Source organism: Aquarana catesbeiana, linkage group LG05 (genome assembly GCF_042186555.1).
Source record: "Aquarana catesbeiana isolate 2022-GZ linkage group LG05, ASM4218655v1, whole genome shotgun sequence".
Lineage (NCBI taxonomy): Eukaryota > Metazoa > Chordata > Amphibia > Anura > Ranidae > Aquarana > Aquarana catesbeiana.
Window position 1 is genome coordinate 652,579,438 of NC_133328.1, and position 20,851 is coordinate 652,600,288.

The window sequence follows — 20,851 nt, forward strand, 5'->3', positions numbered from 1 at the left end:
TCATGGTGGTCCATAGAGCCCACAATCCATGACCATATGTAAATTACACAGTCCATGTTTATCTGTAGAGCCCACAATCCTTGACCATATGTAAATTACACAGTCCATGTTTATCTGTAGAGCCCACAATCCATGACCATATGTAAATTACACAGTCCATGTTTATCTGTAGAGCCCACAATCCTTGACCGTATGTAGAGTCTACAGTCATCCGTACAGTTCATGGTCATCCACAGTCCAAGGCCGCATGGTGGTCCACAGTCCATGGTCATCCACAGTCGATCGTCAGCCATAGACGTCACAGTCCAAGGCCGCCTATGGAGTCCACAATCAACAGTCCAAAGCCATTTGTAGAGACCACAGTTTATGGCCATCTATACAATAATGGCCATCCATATTCACAGTCCACAGTTATCCGTAGAGTCCAAGGTCCAAGTCCATCTGTAGAGCCCACAGTCCAAGTTTGTCAGTAGAGCCCACAATCCATGACCATATGTAGAGTACACAGTCAATGGCCATTTATAGTCACAGTCCATGGTTATTCCATAGGGTCCACAATCAAAGGCCATCTGTAGAGCCCACAATCTATGGCTGTACATAGGCTACAGTCCATGGCTGTCCACAGTTCATGGTCATCCATAGAGTTCACAGTCTGAAGCCATCTGTACAGCTAACAATCCATGACCATATGTAGAGTCCATGGCCATCTATACAACCCATGGCCGTCCATAGCCACAGTCCATTGTTATCTGTAGAGTCCATGACCATATGTGGAGTCTACAGTCCATTGCCACCATCGCTGTCCATAGTCCACAGTCCATGTTTGGCTGTAGAGTTCACAGTCTAAGGCCATCTGTAGAGCCCACAATCCAGTGCTGTCCATAGTCTACAGTCGTCCACAGTACATGGTCATCCATAGAGTTCACAGTCCAAAGCCATCTGTAGAGACCACCCCTGGTCCCGTGTCTCCTCTATATTACAATGATGGAGGATGTAGACCCCGCCCCTGATCCTACACCCCTATAAGACAGTGATGCGCTTCTCACAATGTGCAGTGGAAGCTGCAGCAAGTCAGATAGAGTCCTGCCTCATTTCCTGGCTGGAGGACGTCTTGCATCACCTAGCTCTTTCCTCACCAGCCTGACTGTCCCCGGCCTCGCCCCTTTCATTCGATTTGGATTGTTTCCATCATGGAGGCCTTAGCAACACATGTGGGCGGTTTGCATATACATCCTGTCTAGGAATGACCACTTGTCTAGACTGACACCCACCCATCAATCAACCCATGATCTGCCTGCATTGCATAGAGAAGAACAGAGAACCAGTGATGACATCACTGGGCATAAAATATGAATGTTATGACAATGGAAAGGTTTATGTAATAACGTCATGGTAATGGGGGGACGACGACCAGGGAAGGGGAAATATAAGCAGATTAAACTTCAGCTTGAATTTTGTTAAAGTTTAGAAGTTCAGGTGGAATCTCCGTGCCATGGACGTTTCCCGACCTCCTGATAGGAATTATAGAGGCGGTCACCTTATGTCTCTGACCTCTACCAACTCCACCCAGAATTACAGGAGACACCATCGCTGCCCATTACAGTGTCATTGTCCCCCTTCCCCTGTATCTCCAGACTCCACCCACTGCTACACAAGGAAGACTGCAGAAGAAGACGGTCAGGGATGCCAACCCTGCTGCCATGGTAACGCATGAGAGCAGCTGGTTACCTAGCAACAGAACCTTGCAGATTAACCCAATAGAGTCAAACACTGAGAACCACCAAGAGACGAACAGATACAGATATTGGATATTCCCAACCTTCCTACCCCAGAGGAACCCCACAACCATTCTCAGCTCTCGGGAACCCCAACAATCATTGTCAGGTCTCAGGACCCCCTACAACCATTGTCAGCTCCTGGGAACCTGACTACAACCATTGTCAGCTCCCAGGAAACCCTACAACCATTGTCAGCTCCCAGGAACCCCAACAACCATTGTCAGGTCCCAGGACCCCCTACAACCATTGTAAGCTCCTGGGAACACAACCATTGTCAGCTCCGGGGAACCCCCCAACGATTGTCACATCTCAGGAACCCCTACAACCATTGTCGGCTCCCGGGAACCTCTACAACCTTTGTCATGTCTCAGGACCCCCCACAACTATTGTCAGCTCCTGGGAACCCGACTACAACCATTGTCAGCTCCCAGGAAACCCTACAACCATTGTCAGCTCCCAGGAACCCCCACAACCATTGTCACATCTCAGGAACTCCTACAACCATTGTCCACTCCCGGGAACACCTACAACCATTGTCAGGTTTCAGGACACCCTACAACCGGTTTCAGCTCCCGGGAACCCCCACAACCATTGTCACATATTAGGAACCCCTACAACCATTGTCAGGTCTCAGGACCCCCTACAACCATTGTCAGGTCCCAGCAACCCGACTATAACCATTGTCAGCTCCTGGGAACCCCTACAACCATTGTCAGCTCCCCGGAAACCCTACAACCATTTTCATCTCCCTGGAGCCCCCACAACCATTGTCACGTCTCAGGAACCCCTACAACTATTGTCATGTCTCAGGAACCCCTACAGCCATTGTCAGGTCTCAGGACCCCTACAACCATTGTGAGGTCTCAGGACCCCCTACAAACATTGTCAGCTCCCAGGAATCTCTACAACCATTCCCAGGTCCTGGGAACCCCTACAACCATTGTCAGGTCTCAGGACCCCCTACAACCATTGTCAGCTCCCAGGAACCCCAACAACTATTCTCAGGTCCTGGGAACCTATCTTCAAACAATCCATAAGGGAACATCTCTTATATTGGTAATGAGAAGAATGCCCCCCCTATAGTCAGATAAGAAGACCATTGGGGTCATGATGTTGGCTCTTCCAGTTGGTGTTAACCTCAGAACCATGGAGGCCCCACCATCTGATGGGAGGTCAACCATCCACAGGAAGGCCTGGAAAACACTGGAGAATGGCAGCTCTGTACAACGTATAGTTTTCTCTCTCATGGCTAATCAGTTATGCCGGATGGTGGCCTCTGATTGGATGAACATTTCTCAGTCATTGGAGCTCCGCCCCTTACTGGCAGCAAGGAGGAATGATGAGTGGAAAGCTCTGAGTATAATAACACCATCCACTGTGTGATCTGTATATAGAGAGAGATGGCAGAACCCAGCATACAGGTGAGTGTCAGCTTCTGGGGTATCCCTCTGTATAGTGTGTGTAGAGTGTCAGCTCCTGGAGTATCCCTCTGTATAGTGTGTGTAGAGTGTCAGCTCCTGGGGTATCCCTCTGTATAGTGTGTGTAGAGTGTCAGCTCCTGGGGTATCCCCCTCTGTATAGTGTGTGTAGAGTGTCAGCTCCTGGAGTATCCCTCTGTATAGTGTGTGTAGAGCGTCAGCTCCTGGAGTATCCCTCTGTATAGTGTGTGTAGAGTGTCAGCTCCTGGGGTATCCCTCTGTATAGTGTGTGTAGAGTGTCAGCTCCTGGGGTATCCCTCTGTATAGTGTGTGTAGAGTGTCAGCTCCTGGAGTATCCCTCTGTATAGTGTGTGTAGAGTGTCAGCTCCTGGGGTATCCCTCTGTATAGAGTGTCAGCTCCTGGGGTATCCCTCTCTGTATAGTGTGCGTTTGTAGAGTGTCAGCTCCTGGGGTATTCCTCTGTATAGTGTGTGTAGAGTGTCAGCTCCTGGAGTATCCCTCTGTATAGTGTGTGTAGAGCGTCAGCTCCTGGAGTATCCCTCTGTATAGTGTGTGTAGAGTGTCAGCTCCTGGGGTATCCCTCTGTATAGAGTGTCAGCTCCTGGGGTATCCCTCTCTGTATAGTGTGCGTTTGTAGAGTGTCAGCTCCTGGGGTATTCCTCTGTATAGTGTGTGTAGAGTTTCAGCTCCTGGGGTATTCCTCTGTATAGTGTGTGTAGAGTTTCAGCTCCTGGGGTATCTCCCTCTGTATAGAGTGTCAGTTCCTGGGGTATCCCTCTCTGTATAGAGTCTGTGTGTAGAGTGTCAGCTCCTGGGCTATTCCTCTGCATAGTGTGTGTAGAGTGTCAGCTCCTGGGCTATTCCTCTGCATAGTGTGTGTAGAGTGTCAGCTCCTGGGCTATCCCCCTCTGTATAGTGTCTGTAGAGTGTCAGCTCTATTGACCCTCATAGAGGAGTGACACACTTTAGAGGATCACCAGTGACCTCTGGTCTTGTACTGAACCCCAGCTGCTGTGAGCGCCATTTATTCTGGTGAGTGTCCTTCTCCCTGCTGGAATAACAGTATCAGCAGTTAGGGAAGGAGGGAGCACAAGGGGGGGGGGTCATTTAGAGTGCAGCAGGGATTGGGGGTTACTTGTTAATGAGGTGGGGGTCTTCTAACATTGTGTTTCACTCTACTTCTTCTGGGGGGGCACAGTAGCACCTCCTCCAGGGGGACACAATACCACCTCCTCTGGGGGGACACAATATACCACCTCCACTGGGGGGGCACAACACCACCTCCTCTGGGGGGACACACAACACCACCTCCTTTGGGGGGGGACACAATACCACCTCCTCTGGACACACACACAATACCACCTCCTCCAGGGGGACACAATACCACTTCCTCTGGGGGGGCACACAATAACACCTCCACCAGGGGGACACAATACCACCTCTCTGGGGGGAGGCACATAATACCACCTCCTCTGGGAGGGGACACAATACCACCTCCACCGGGGACACACAATACCACTTCCTCTGGGGGGACACACACACAACACCACCTCCTCTGGGGGGGACACAACACCACCTCCTCTGGGGGGGGGACAACAATACCACCTCCTCTGGGGGGGGACACAACACCACCTCCTTTGGGGGGGGACACAATACCACCTCCTCTGGGGACACACACAATACAACCCTCTCCGAGGGGACACACAATACAACCTTCTCTGGGGAGACACACAATACAACCTTCTCTGGGGGGACACAATACCACCCCCTCTGGGGGGACACAATATCACCTCCACCGGGGGGACACAATACCACTTCCTCTGGGGGGGGACACACACAACACCACCTCCTCTGGGGGGGGGGGGACACAACACCACCTCCTGGGGGGGGGCACACAATACCACCTCCTCTGGGGACACACACAATACCACCTCCTCCAGGGGGACACGATACTACCTCCTCTGGGGGACACAATACCACCTCCTCTGGGGGACACACACAATACAACCTTCTCTGGGGGGACACAATACTACCTTCTCCTCTGGGGGACACAATACCACCTCTTCTGGGGGGACACAATACCACCTCCCCTGGGGGGACACACAATACCACCTCCTCTGGGGGGACACACAATACCACCTCCTCTGGGGGGACACAATACCACCTCCACCGGGGGGGGGGGCACAATACCACCTCCTCAGGAAAGCTTCCTTACAGCTTCTCTTGTGGTAGGATACTTCCAGGCCAGCATCTGAGGCCTGGCCCAAGGTAGAGCTCCTCCCCAGCAGGGGTCCCTCGAGGGCCATTGACAGTCTCCTCAGCACTGCATGTCCATCTTCCACTCGACTCCTCTGGCAGCCCGACTCATTCATATTTAAGAGCTCACTTAGTCCCCTGCCAGACCCACCACCTGGGGATTGGCTGAGCTCCCTTAAACATGTTGACCAGTCCACCTAGCCTCTGCTCTCCAGCTCCAGTTCTCCAACTTTCCAGAACCGGAGGAGGCACCAGAGAACTGCCTGTATGAGTCACCCTGCCCTGAACCCAAGTAAACCCTGACCCAGATTTCATGACTCACAGCCTTGTAAACCCTTTACAACCATTTTTCACTACAGGCAACCCTATAATAAAGTAGTATAATAAGGCTTACCTGTAGCTACACTGGATATCTCCTAAAACTGCACGGTTTAGGAGATATCCCCTGTATTTGCATGTGCAGACGTCATTGGCACATGCGCACTTAAGCAAACTGAACTTCCGTGCCGTTGCTTCAGTTAGATTGTGCCATTACCGGGGGGCTCCCGCACACAAATTCGTGGGAGTGATGTCATTGTGGCTCCGGCCAATCACAGCACCGGAGCCGCGATACCCAGAATTAACCCCCGGGGAGCGATGTCGGCTGCCGGAGAGGTGAACGAGGACCGCTGCAGGGGCTTCGATCTCAGGTAAGTAATTCATAATGAGCTAGTATGCTATGCTACGCATACTAGCTCGTTATGCCTTTGTCTTGCAGTTTTTTTTCGTTTCTTTTTTAGGGTTTACAACCACTTTAAGCATGAGCCAGGCACAGTTTTCCCTGCACTCACACTAGTAGCAAGAAAAAGAACTGCTGCTCCAGGTGTATAGAGATGAGGCTGATTGGAGTATCTTGCAGAGTGCTAGCCCCGGCCCGCCTCCGTGGGAAACTTAGAAAGAATAAAGAAATGGCGGCACACCCAGAACTTCCGATTGCCTTTTATTTTGTTTCACAAAAATAACACCAAAGACATCAAAGTGTGGTCATGTAGACGCGTTTCACACATACATCTTTTGCTTAATCATTACCAACACTACAAATGATGTTAACGTCTATGATTCACAACAAGCCCGGTGGGAAGGCACCCAACCAGGAACACTCACAGGGTACAACAGCGATGTGTAGCAGAGTAGGCTTTGGGAGTGCCGACAGCGCCTGTCTTGAGGAGTGGATTGCGGCCTGGCCGGTGCGAGCCCAAATATGGATGTCTCCAGGAAGGATGGCATGTCCCTATCCTTTCCCTACTTGTCTGGTACCTCTCCCTGCCACTTGGAACCTCTCCCTGCAGCTCATCACTGTCCCTGTCAGACGAGTGAACTGTTCCTACACTACCCACATGCTAAATGCGCACTTAGCCTGAGAGCCAGAGCCTTAGATAGACTCTGCCGGAACCAAAATGGCTGCCAGAGTCACATGAGGTACCAGCATGAAACTTGAAACCAGATAGTTTCCCCAGTGACTTAGGAAACCATAGAAAAACCATGTTCCTCTTGACTTTCCCCTCCAACTACAATGCCGCTGTGGCTGAACGCTACCTACAGTGGAGACAAAAGTTTGCACATGCCTACACACGATATTACCTTCCCCCACTGCCGCAACTGGGGGAAACAATACTATCTCCTCTGGGGGGGACAAAATAACATCTCTGTCAGGGGACACCATGCCTCCTCCTCCAGAGGACACAATGCCATCTCCTCTGGAGGATATAATACCATCTCCTCCAGGGGGCACACTACCAAATCCAGGAGACACAATGCCATCTCCAGGAGACACAATGCTATCTCCGGAGGACACAATACCATCTCCTTTGGAGGATATAATACCATCTCCTCCAGGGGACACACTACCAAATCCAGGGGACAAAATTCCATCTCATTCCAGAGGACACAATACCATCTCCTCTGGAGGACAAAATACCATCTGTGACGGGAGTCACTTTGGGCGGGGGGGCCCATGGAACCCAGCTTACCTTAGAGAGGTTTCAGCTCCCCCGGCCCCTCTTATGTGTAAGTTACCCTTTGTCCATTAGGGGCACAGGGTGACCGAGAAGCCCAGTCAGGTCTGCCCTAACCAGACTCCCAGTACAACCACACTGGATTCAGCATTTTGTTTTATCCCTTATATGTGTGGTTTGTGTTGAAAATTGGAGAGGCTCCTGCACTTGGGACAGAAATATTTATCAACAATATCCCTCAAGAAACCTATGAAGATAAATTAATTCCACTGCATCAGACTGCTGGGACATTGTATGGGCTTTGCCTCATAGCCTGTTGTAGACCATTGCCATGCAGTCTGTGATCCCTGATTAATGGAAGCATTACTTACATGTGAATTCCATGGTTAATTGGATCCCCTATTGTGTCTGTCTTCTCATCTATGTGTTTATACTTGTAATAATGTGTATAGTACAGTACTTTGTATTCAGGGTTGTAGGTGCCAAATTGTCTGGTCCCCTAGGCTGGTTTAAAGCGGAGTTCCACCCAAAAATGGAACTTCCACTTTAAGGGAAGGTGACCCCCTGACATGCCACATTTGGCACGTCATTTTTTTTGGTGGGGGGGACCCTCTTTTTAAAGGGTTCCAGCTCCCTCTTCCTCCTGGCGCACCCCCTCATCTGGGACACGTCACAGGTCCCAGATGATTGCCCGGCCAGTCACAGCGCGCAGCGTGGCTCACGCATGCGCAGTGCGTGCCCGGCTGTGTAGCCAAAGCCAGGCGCCCACAGTGACAATGCCAGCGACGCAGAGAGGAGGGGGAGACGAGCAGGGCTTCTCGTTCCCCCCCGCAACGCTGGACCCTGAGACAGGTAAGTGTCCGATTATTAAAAGTCAGCAGTTGCAGTATTTGTAGCTGCTGACTTTCAATTTTTTTTTTTAAGCGGAGCTCCACTTTAAGTGACTAGTTAATTAGCTTATGTTAATTATATCACTGTCAGCTATTAGTTGATAGAGGGGGAAATTCTCCAAAAGCCCTTTCTAGGGGCCGTCTACATGCCCAATTACTGATTAAATTATTTGTTGAAAAGTTTGAATGTACCTGTGTCTCATGTTACTGGACGTAGTTTTCCCCGCCCTGAGTCATTATGAAATGAAGGGGGGATTGTCCCCGGAGTGTATATCTCTTTGTACCTGTGTTTCAATAAATAGTTGATGTTTTGCGCCACCCTAGGGTGCATCCCGACAAGTGACTGGGTAGGCTAAGGGATTTTAGATTGTTCTGGTACCGAGCCACGGAAGCTTATACGATAGACATACTCCTTGTGGGTACCGGGGTTCGTCACACCATCTCCTCCGGGGGACACAATACCACCACCTCCCGAGGACACAATGCCATCTCCTCCAGAGGACAAAATACCACCACCTCCCAAGGACACAACACCATCTCCTCCAGAGGACACAATACCATCTCCTCCAGAGGACACAATGCCATCTCCTCCAGGGGACATAATACCATCTCCTTCAGTGGACACAACACCATCTCCTCCAGGGGACACAACACCATCTCCTCCAGAGGACACAACACCATCTCCTCCAGAGGACACAATACCATCTCCTCCAGAGGACACAATACCATCTCCTTCAGAGGACACAATGCCATCTCCTCCAGGGGACATAATACCATCTCCCCTGGAGGACACAATACCACCTCCTCCAGGGGGACACAATACCATCTCCTCCAAAGGACACAATACCAACTACTCCAGAGGACACAATACCACCTCCTCCAGGGGGACACAATACCATCTCCTCCAGAGGACACAATACCAACTACTCCAGAGGACACAATACCACCTCCTCCAGGGGGACACAATACCATCTCCTCCAGAGGACACAATACCAACTACTCCAGAGGACACAATACAACCTCCTCCAGGGGGATACAATACCATCTTCTCCAGGGGACACAAAGCCACCGCTGCCAGAGGACATAATACCACCACCCCCAAAGGACACAATTCCTTCTCCTCTAGGGGACACAATACCACCACCTGTGGAGGACACAATACCATCTCCAGGGGGCACAATATCACCTCCTCCAGGGACACCATACCACCTCCTCCAGGGGACACAATTGTATATCCTCTGGAGCACACAATACCACCTCCCCCAGGGGACACAATTTTATATTGTCTGGAGTACACAATGTCTTCTCCTCCAGGGGGCACAATACCATCTCCTCCAGTGGACACAATATCTTCTCCTCTGGAGGACACAATACCACCTCCTCTGGAGGACACAATACCATCTCCTCTGGAGGACACAATACCATCTCCTCTGGAGGACACAATACCACCTCCTCCGGAGGACACAATACCACCTCCTCCGGAGGACACAATACCATCTCCTCCGGAGGACACAATATCTTCTCCTCTGGAGGACACAATATCTTCTCCTCTGGAGGATACAATACCACCTCCTCCGGAGGACACAATATCTTCTCCTCTGGAGGACACAATACCACCTCCTCCGGAGGACACAATACCACCTTCTCCGGAGGACACAATACCATCTCCTCCGGAGGACACAATACCACCTCCTCCGGAGGACACAATATCTTCTCCTCTGGAGGACACAATACCACCTCCTCCGGAGGACACAATACCACCTTCTCCGGAGGACACAATACCATCTCCTCCGGAAGACACAATACCATCTCCTCCAGAGGACACAATATCTTCACTGGAGGAACAATATCTTCTCCTCTGGAGGATACAATACCACCTCCTCCGGAGGACACAATATCTTCTTCTCTGGAGGACACAATACCACCTCCTCCGGAGGACACAATACCATTTCCTCTGGAGGACACAATACCTTCTACTCCAGGGGACACAATGCCACCTACTCCGGAGAATACACCATCTTTATGAAGGCTAATACTTTAAGATAGGTGAAAATCTTTGTTAACATCATGCACTTGTACCTCAAATGTTTTCTCCTGAAGTACATGCTGTGTCCAATAAGCTAAGTTTTAGGGTGTCAGCCAACCATCAGTGCAGGACACTTGGAGCCGATTGACATTATTGCATTGCAGGGTAGTGCAACTTGCGCATGCTGGAGTGCTATACATTTAAAACACTAACTGCAAAGTATTCAAGAAACACGTGGTACCATTAGTATATAATAAGTGGCAGGACCCCGCCCTATACAATCTGGATTATATACTGTACATTTATATACTGTACACTATATTGTCAAAAGTATTGAGACGCCTGCCCTTACACGCAGATGAACTTTAATGCCATTCCAGTCTTAGTCCGGAGGGTTCAATATGGAGTTGGCCCACCCTTTGCAGCTATAACAGCTTCACCTCTTCTGGGAAGGCCGTCCACAAGGTTTAGGAGGGTGTCTATGGGAATGTGTGACCATTCTTCCAGAGGTGCATTTGTGAGGTCAGGCACTGATATTGGACGAGAAGACCTGGCTCGCAGTCTCCGCTCTAATTCATCCCAAAGATGTTCTATGGGGTTGAAGTCAGGACTCTGTGCAGGCCAGTCAAGTTTCTCCACCCCAAACTCATCCAGGTCTTTATGGACCTTGCTTTGTGCACTGGTCCAAATCATTTGGTGGAGGGGGAATTATGGTGTGGTGTTGTTTTTCAGGGGTTGGGCTTGGCCTCCTTAGTTCCGGTGAAGGGAACTCTTAAGGCGTCAGCATACCAAGACATTTTGGACAATTTTATGCTTCCAGCTTTGTGGGAACAGTTTGGGGACGGCCCCTTCCTGTTCATACATGACTGCCCACCAGTGCACAAAGCAAGGTCCATAACATGGATGAGCGAGTTTGAAGTGGAGGAACTTGACTGGCCTGAACTTGAGTCCTGACCTCAACCCGCTAGAACACCTTTGGGATGAATTAGAGTGGAGACTGCGAGTCAGGCCTTATCATCCAACATCAGTGCCTGAACTCACAAATGCTCTTCTGGAAGAATGGTCAAACATTCCCATCGACACCCCCCTAAACCTTGTGGACGGCCTTCCCAGAAGAGGTGAAGCTGTTATAGCTGCAAAGGGCGGAGCCAACTCAATATTGAACCCTCCGGACTAAGACTGGGAGGTCATTAAAGTTCATGTGCGTGTAAAGGCAGGTGTCCCAATACTTTTGACAATAAACTGTATATACATCTAGTTGTTTGTTGTGGCTTTGTAGTCCTTGTGTGCATCCTGCGCTCTGGACGCGCAGTACTCAGTGTATGTGGTATCCTGGCAACCGCAAGATGGCAAATATACTGGCAATAAGGTTGGGAGACCTTGTGTCTCCTAGCAACTGAGATGTAAGATCCTGGCTGGTTTCTTGGCAACTGAGAGATGGACTGGTATCCCAGCAACCATCACAAAAGGGCTGGGCTTGCCTCATGGTCGACAATCATGAGCGAAAAGTTTCTGGTGGAAAGTGATGGGGAGATCTGTATACCGGTACGTAGTAGCTGCCTCCATAGTGTGAGTGAGTACAGGTCCTCCTTATTGTTAATACTTAGTAATGATGTGAAGGTTTACCATTTGTGATGTCATACCATCCATCTCACCATGACATCACACACCATTTCCTATCTCACCATGGATGGTATGACATCACACACCACTTCCTATCTCACTATGGATGGTATGACATCACACACCACTTCCCATCTCACCATGGATGGTATGACATCACACACCACTTCCCATCTCACCATGGATGGTATGACATCACACACCACTTCCTATCTCACTATGGATTGTATGACATCACACACCACTTCCCATTTCACCATGGATTGTATGACATCACACACCACTTCCCATCTCACCATGGATGGTATGACATCACACACCACTTCCTATCTCACCATGGATGGTATGACATCACACACCACTTCCCATCTCACCATGGATGGTATGACATCACACACCACTTCCCATCTCACCATGGATGGTATGACATCACACACCACTTCCCATCTCACCAAGGATGGTATGACATCACACACCACTTCCCATCTCACCATGGATGGTATGACATCACACACCACTTCCCATCTCACCATGGATTGTATGACATCACACACCACTTCCCATCTCACCAAGGATGGTATGACATCACACACCACTTCCCATCTCACCAAGGATGGTATGACATCACACACCACTTCTCATCTCACCATGGATTGTATGACATCACACACCACTTCCCATCTCACCATGGATTGTATGACATCACACACCACTTCCCATCTCACCATGGATTGTATGACATCACACACCACTTCCCATCTCACCATGGATGGTATGACATCACACACCACTTCCCATCTCACCATGGATTGTATGACATCACACACCACTTCTCATCTCACCATGGATTGTATGACATCACACACCACTTCCCATCTCACCAAGGATGGTATGACATCACACACCACTTCCCATCTCACCATGGATTGTATGACATCACACACCACTTCCCATCTCACCATGGATTGTATGACATCACACACCACTTCCTATCTCACTATGGATGGTATGACATCACACACCACTTCCCATCTCACCATGGATTGTATGACATCACACACCACTTCCCATCTCACCAAGGATGGTATGACATCACACACCACTTCCCATCTCACCATGGATTGTATGACATCACACACCACTTCCCATCTCACCAAGGATGGTATGACATCACACACCACTTCCCATCTCACCAAGGATGGTATGACATCACACACCACTTCCCATCTCACCATGGATGGTATGACATCACACACCATTTCCCATCTCACCAAGGATGGTATGACATCACACACCACTTCCCATCTCACCATGGATTGTATGACATCACACACCACTTCCTATCTCACCATGAATTGTATGACATCACACACCACTTCCCATCTCACCATGGATTGTATGACATCACACACCACTTCCTATCTCACCATGGATGGTATGACATCACACACCACTTCCCATCTCACCATGGATGGTATGACATCACACACCACTTCCCATCTCACAATGGATAGTATGACATCACACACCACTTCCCATCTCACCATGGATTGTATGACATCACACACCACTTCCCATCTCACCATGGATTGTATGACATCACACACCACTTCCCATCTCACCAAGGATAGTATGACATCATGCACAATTTCCCGACTTACCGCTTCTCCGTCTCTGGCAGGTTCTGCGCACATTTCGGGACACTTTGACATTCTCGGAGGAGGAGTGGATGGGCCTGGCCACCTGGCAGAAGGAACTCTACAGGACGGTGATGAGAGACACAGCAGAGCTTTTCCAATCGCTCGGTAAGATGAAAACTGATTGTCCAATCAGAGAAATACTGGGGTGGCCAATGCTGGTCTTCTTATGAACTGCTGAGCTCAGAATCTAATTTTTCATATAACTCACCCGGTAGATGTAAACAGCCAGTATAGTGAGTAAATATAATACTGAATGAAGCCAGGGGATCACCATGACAGCCGAGTAACCAGCATTGGCAATGACTGCCGCAATATTTGTCTTCTGGCAGCTTTCCTTGAATAGAGCAACTATGAGGGATATTTATCCAGGGATTGCTTGAAAGCAAAATCCCCTTCCTCCCGCTGGTGATCCCTCTAGTGATATAAAGATCTATATAGAGGGTTCAGGACCTCCTTCCTCCCGCTGGTGATCCCTCTAGTGATATAAAGATCTATATAGAGGGATCAGGACCTCCTTCCTCCTGCTGGTGACCCCTCTAGTGATATAAAGATCTATATAGAGGGTTCAGGACCTCCTTCCTCCTGCTGGTGATCCCTCTAGTGATATAAAGATCTATATAGAGGGTTCAGGACCTCCTTCCTCCCGCTGGTGATCCCTCTAGTGATATAAAGATCTATATAGAGGGTTCAGGACCTCCTTCCTCCCGCTGGTGACCCCTCTAGTGATATAAAGATCTATATAGAGGAATCTGGACCTCCTTCCTCCTGCTGGTGACCCCTCTAGTGATATGAAGATCTATATAGAGGAATCAGGACCTTCTTCCTCCTACTGGTGACCCCTCTAGTGATATAAAGATTTATATAGAGGAATCAGGACCTCCTTCCTCCTACTGGTGACCCCTCTAATGATTTAAAGATCTATATAGAGGAATCAGGACCTCCTTCCTCCTGCTGGTGACCCCTCCAGTGATATAAAGATCTATATAGAGGAATCAGGACCTCCTTCCTCCTGCCGGTGACCCCTCCAGTGATATAAAGATCTATATAGAGGAATCAGGACCTCCTTCCTCCTGCTGGGAACCCCTCTAGTGATATAAAGATTATATTCTGAAAGATTTTATTAAAGATGTTCGCCATGTAGTTTGTGTTCGTGGAATAATTGTTACTTTGTATCTGGCAGGCTTCATGTATCAGGTAAAGGAAGAGCTGGAGAATGGCGATGGTTGGGCAGCCCAGAAGAGTGCTGAAGAGAGTCTGTTGACCCGAGAGAGTGCCATCATTGAGGAAATCTCTGGGGAGAACTTCATTATCCAGATAACAGAGATGTCTGTAATTCAGGATGAGAGTACATCGAGAACTGCCACTCCCTTCCCTTCTCAACCTTCACAAACCTCCCCCAATTTGGATACCTTATTTTATAATGACAGAGGCTCAGTTATTATTCCGGAGCATTCAGCAAAGAACACCATTTGTGAGGGGACTGAGACATTCAAAATGTCAGAGAACCCAGAGGATGGCTTTTTCAGCTTGGACACCAGGACATCCACAACTCTGGAGAGCCCAGGAGGTGGCTTGGTAAGCCTGGACACTAAGACTTTCACAACCCTGGAGAGCCCAGGAGATGGCTTGATAAGCCTGGACACTGAGACATCCACAACCCCAGAGAACACCATAGATGGCTTGGTAAGCCTGAACTCTGAGACATCCACAACCCTGGAGAGCCCAGAAGATGGTTTGGTAAGCCTGGACATTAAGACGTTCACAAACTTGGAGAGCCCAGGAGATGGCTTGGTATGCCTGGATGCTAAGACTTTCACAACCCTGGAGAGCACCATAGATGGCTTGGTAAGCCTGGACACTAAGACTTTCACAACCCTGGAGAGTTTGTTTAGCCTAGGTACACAGACAACCACAACCTTGAAGAACGCAGGAGATGGCTTAGTGAACCAGAACACAGGGACCTCCATTATCCCAAGTCTCAGTGGCTCTCATGTGGTTAATAATGAGAATTTTATAAAAAAAGACACAAATAATCGTAATGAAGAGACATGTGGTCCTGTGTCGGGCTTGTGTAATCCTACAGATGTTTTTACCATCATTGGTGAAGTTCAAACACCGACCAGCATGCTTTTCTCAGGTAAGTTATCTGAAGTGGTGGGGGCCCTGTGACTTTATTTTGTGTAATTATAAAAGAATATTCTTCAGATAGATGAGTTTATGACTGGACATTGGACCCTCACATGCATAGATCTGTCCAATGTCCAGCACAAGCCTTTCATATGTGCGGGGCTATCCAAGGGCAAACACCAACCGCTTGCTTTGTGAAAGATGATGGGGTGAGGTAGGTGTGGGATATGATATTTATTGCCATGAGCACATTGAGCTTCTATATTCAGCAGGAAATATGCAGTAGCACTTCAATCATCATCTCATATAGATAATAGTATATTGGCCAGGTATCTGCCTTTTGTTTGCCCGATGTGAGGTGTGCAGCCTCCTCAAATATGTATTATGCTGTCTTGTGGCTGATAGAAATGTAACACCAAACTAATATTTCTCCTCTTCATTTCTGCAGAATCAGATTTCCTGACCCTCATTCAGGTGGAGAATATCAATGTTGGATCTAAGGTAGAGCTGAGTACCATCCAGACACAACTGTGGGATGTCCATACTGGCTGTTCCAATTTTCTCGAGGCCCACCACCAGCAGTCAGAGGCCGTGTTTCCTGTGGCCCTCGTGATTCCACACAATACAATTATACCTCAGCATTCCTGGATAGGGGACCAGCAGACTCTCATCGTGGACACACCACAGTGGAGTAGACAGTTTCAAGTGGCAGATTGTCAGCAGGTTGATGGCAAAGGCGATTGGCCAGCTCCACCAGCCGCAGGGACGAGGCAAGATGATCTAGGGGCTCCACTTGTTGAAAAGTCCTTTCAGTGTTCCTTTTGTAAAAAAAGTTTCCTGTACAACCAACATCTGAAGAACCACGAGAAGATTCACAGAGAGGACAAGTCATCGAAGCAGCCTACATGTGAGACACACGGCAGTTCCAAACAGAGTTTGTTGGGTAACCAAGAGGCGCATCCCATTTCTTCTCAGAGTGACCACGTTGTGTCCACAGATGGGCCACTGCAGTCCACAAAGCTCTTCCCATGTGTAGAGTGTGGACGGACTTTCTCTTATCTCTTCCAGTTCAATCGGCATCAGAAGATTCACGCTCGGGACAAACTATTACTGCGACCTGTGGCCCCTCCACCAAAGAAAGTCTACAAACTTCCACAGTTCCTCCCAGCCAGGAGCAGAGAAGAGGACACAAAGCTGGACTCCACAGGAGACTCCTGTCTCAAACTTCACCAACACCTGCAGCTCTCCACCGCTTTCCTACAGAACCTCCTGACCTCCACTGCCGGCTTCCAGTACGATTAGGTGCTGCCGACAGCTCGAATTCTACAAGGACCAGCCACTGATTAATTAGATCCCACCATTAATTTATTTATCCCTCCAATCACCATTCGTCTGTAAGCAGTACGTGACTTTGATGAATGTGGAACTTTTCATTGACAACTTCATAGAAACTACAGAAGTTGAAATGTGTAAATAGTGCCAGCCAATCAGATCAACTTGTCCTTGTCCTAATTGTTAAGGTTATCAGATTCGGGTTCGTAATTTCTGCTTCTGAAATCGGTCCGAGGCACAATTTATACACTTATGGATGGGGGAAGATGGCCACAGGGTGAAGCGGCAACATGGTCACAGGATGAAAGGGCAATGTGGTCATTAAGTAGAAGGAGATAATGTAACAGAGTGGAGGTGACACCACTTATGACACCAGGGTGAGGTAGTGGGGTGATAGGTGGAGGGCTGTGTTTTTCATATTCTGGAATCTGTTAGGGTGGGAGGTAAAGGGCTAGTAGAAGGGGAAGACAGGGTTTAGGGTTGATGTATGAGGCAGATAAAGAACAGGGCCAGTGGGAGAGGGAGACAGACAGGTGAGAAAGGAAAGCTAGAAGAGTGCGGGCGGAGGTTGGAACAGGGCTGAATAGAGAGGGATGTTGGGACAGGGCCAGTGGGAGAGGTAGGCCAGGATGGGCTGCTGGGAGATGAGATTGGGACAGGGCCAGTGGGAGAGGGAGGCTGGGACGGGGCTGGTGGGAGAGTGTGGTTGCGACAGGGCAGAATGAGAGAGGGAAGTTGGGACAGGGCCGGAGGGGGAGGGAGGCCAGGACCAGTGGGAGAGGGAGGCCAGGACAGGACCAGTGGGAGAGGGAGGTTGGGATGGGGCCACTGGGAGAGGGAGGCTGGGACGGGGCCAGATAGAAGAGGGAGGTTGGGACGGGCCTGGTGGGAGAGGAAGGTCGGGACGGGCCCGGTGGGAGAGGGAGGTTGGGATGGGCCCGGTGAGAGAGGGAGCCCGGGACAGAACCAGTGGGAGAGGGAGGTTGGGACGGGGCCAGTGGGAGAAGGAGGATGGGACGGTGGGAGAAGAAGGCTGGGATAAGCTGGTGGGAGAGGGAGACCGGGACAGGACCAGTGGGAGAGGGAGGTTGGGACGGGGCCAGTGGGAGAGGGAGGATGGGACGGTGGGAGAAGGAGGCTGGGATAAGCCGGTGGGAGAGGGAGACCGGGACAGGACCAGTGGGAGAGGGAGGTTGGGACGGGGCCAGTGGGAGAGGGAGGATGGGACGGTGGGAGAAGGAGGCTGGGATAAGCCTTGCAGGAAAGAAATGTGAGGCTGTTGTAAGCAGAAGTCAAGGCTGCACTCTTAGAAGAGTTGATGGAAAATCAAGGGCATGGCTGAACCCTCAGGAAGCTTTAGCGAGGGAGTATTCATGGAGATCGAGATCCCAGTATGCAAGCCTATGGCTCAGGAATGGCCCATTGTAGTTCTAGACACCTTTTGCCTCCATTTATTTCCAATGAAAAGTCATTTTCGCCCATCCGTAACAGTGGAATGTTTCTGGAGTTGCTTCTTTAGGTGGTGACAGTCTTGCTCTTGGCCCAATCACACCTCCACCACTGTCCTCTGACCATTCTGTCCTATTTAAAGGGGGGAGGTCTCCGCTGTGTGCTACCACACCAAATCTTCCCTTCTCGTACTAAGGGGGATCCAGTGGGCTGCCACCACTCACTGCTACTTATCTGGCTGCCTTTGACTTTCTTCCTGAGTCATAAGTCCTGTATATTCAGATAGAACAATTTATACACCTATGGATGAGAGAAGGTGGTCACAGGGTGAAGGGGCAATGTGGTCATAGAGCAAAGGGAGGTAACATAACAAAGTGTGGGGGTGATACCACTTATTACACTAGGGGTGAGGTAGTAGGGTGACAGGTGGGAGGCTGTGGTTTGTATATTCTGGAGCCTGTAAACATGAGAGGTATACAGCTTGTGGAAGTGTGAAAACAGGAATTGGATTTATGTATGAGGGAGACAAAGGACAGGGCCAGTGGGAAAGGGAGACTGGGATGGGGCCGGTGGGAGAGGAAGATTGGGACAGGGTTGTTGGGAGAGTGGGGTTGGGACAGGGCCAGTGAGAGAAGGAGGTTAGGAATGGGAGGCCACAACAAGGCCAGTGGGAGAGGGAGGCTGGGAAAATTTGAAATCTCTTCTGTCCTTTAATGAACTGGGTTGTTTAATGGAGGTCTTTCAAAACTGCTGATATAAGTCTTACGTTGGGTGTGTCAAGGGTGCTGCATGGAACAAATTCCACAGTAGGGGGCGATGTTCCCTGACAGATCTCTCTGTGGTGCATGCTGGGGGGCAATGGCATATAACATTCCATACAACACAAGAACAAAACCACCACACCCATGGCAGCCAATCAGGCACCCCCAGAAATACCACGCCGGGCACCCCCGTGTACATTGTACACCAGTCGGGAAGTTTTTCTCCTCTGACACCTTCCAGAATTGTGATCTCATCCTGAAGGATGGAGTGTTATGTCTGCCGTTCCCAGACACAGAAATGAAGGCGGGCCGAGGAAAGAAAGGTAAGTTGTCCATCTGATATTGTTACACCTGTCTGGGGGAGGGGAAACGGAGGTGCCAAAGCAGCCAGAGGGTAGCTGTTATTTTCTTGTATAAAGAGCAGTAAACGAGGAGGGGGTGGGCAATGTCAACAAATGTTGGGGCTAAAGAATGTACAGCAGTTTTGTAAAGATTTCTTTTATTATCGGCAGGAATAAAACATTCAAATTTCAGGAATATTTTCTTTTTTTTGGGTAAATCTGAAATGTGCTCATGTATATTGTGTATTCTCGTTTCCATCCAGCAGGTGGTGCTCTAGCCCTCACATCATCCCTATTGTTTACAGAGCTCAGTAACTCAAACATTAATGCAGTCACTGCTCCAGCCTGAAGGAGTGATCGAGAACCAATCAGCGCAGCCCCCGGTCATGTGTTGCTATGAGAGGATGTGATAACATGAAGATACCATTGCAGCCTCTGGTGCGATACTTTGGGTGTGGAGGTTGGGACAGGAATAGCAGGAAAGGGAGACCAGAATGGGGCTGGTGGAGGAGGGAGGTTGGGACAGGGCTGGCGGGAAAGGGAGGTTAGAACAGGGCCGGTGAGAGAAGGAGGCTAGGAATGGGAGGCCAGAATAGGGCCAGTGGGAAAGGGAGGCTGGGAAATGGGGCTGGTGGAGGAGGTCCTTTGGGACAGGGCCGGCGGGAGAGGGAGGTTGGAACAGGGCCAGTGGGAGAAGGAAGCTAGGAATGGGAGGCCAGTGGGAGAGTGAGGTTGGGACAGGGTCGGTGGGAGAGTGAGGTTGTGACAGGGTCGGTGGGAGAGTGAGGTTGCGACAGGGTCGGGGGAGAGTGAGGTTGCGACAGGGTCGGTGGGAGAGTGAGGTTGCGACAGGGTCAGTGGGAGAGTGAGGTTGCGACAGGGTCGGTGGGAGAGTGAGGTTGGGACAGGGACGGTGAGAGAGTGAGGTTGGGACAGGGACGGTGAGAGAGTGAGGTTGGGACAGGGCCGGTGAGAGAGTGAGGTTGGGACAGGGCCGGTGGGAGAGTGAGGTTGGGACAGGGCCGGTGGGAGAGTAAGGTTGGAACAGGGCCAGTGGGAGGAGGCTAGAAATGGGAGGCCAGAATGGGGTCAGTGGGAGAGTGAGGTTAGGACAAGGTCGGTGGGAGAGTGAGGT

At 49.9% G+C, this 20,851-nt stretch overlaps 2 protein-coding genes across 4 annotated transcripts in view; one reads left to right on the top strand and one right to left on the bottom strand.

Moving 5' to 3' along the window:
• LOC141145703 (uncharacterized) overlaps positions 1 to 20,851 on the bottom strand; it is a 353,511-nt gene that overhangs the window by 294,184 nt on the left and 38,476 nt on the right. The window lies entirely within an intron of this gene.
• Positions 1,047 to 19,908, top strand: LOC141145704 (uncharacterized). Of its 3 annotated transcripts, XR_012244588.1 has the most exons (5): positions 11,591 to 11,928; positions 13,688 to 13,811; positions 14,887 to 15,843; positions 16,282 to 18,147; positions 18,253 to 19,908. XR_012244588.1 is itself a non-coding variant. In XM_073632581.1 (4 exons), the coding sequence occupies exons 1-4, from the start codon at positions 3,179 to 3,181 to the stop codon at positions 17,133 to 17,135; spliced, it is 1,956 nt and encodes a 651-aa protein (XP_073488682.1). In that variant the 5' UTR covers positions 1,047 to 3,178; the 3' UTR covers positions 17,136 to 19,908. The 3 variants fall into 3 exon arrangements, 2 of the variants coding, with proteins under 2 accessions (XP_073488682.1, XP_073488680.1); XM_073632581.1 differs by lacking the exon at positions 11,591 to 11,928 and adding an exon at positions 1,047 to 3,199 and having other exon boundaries at positions 16,282 to 19,908; XM_073632579.1 differs by having other exon boundaries at positions 16,282 to 19,908.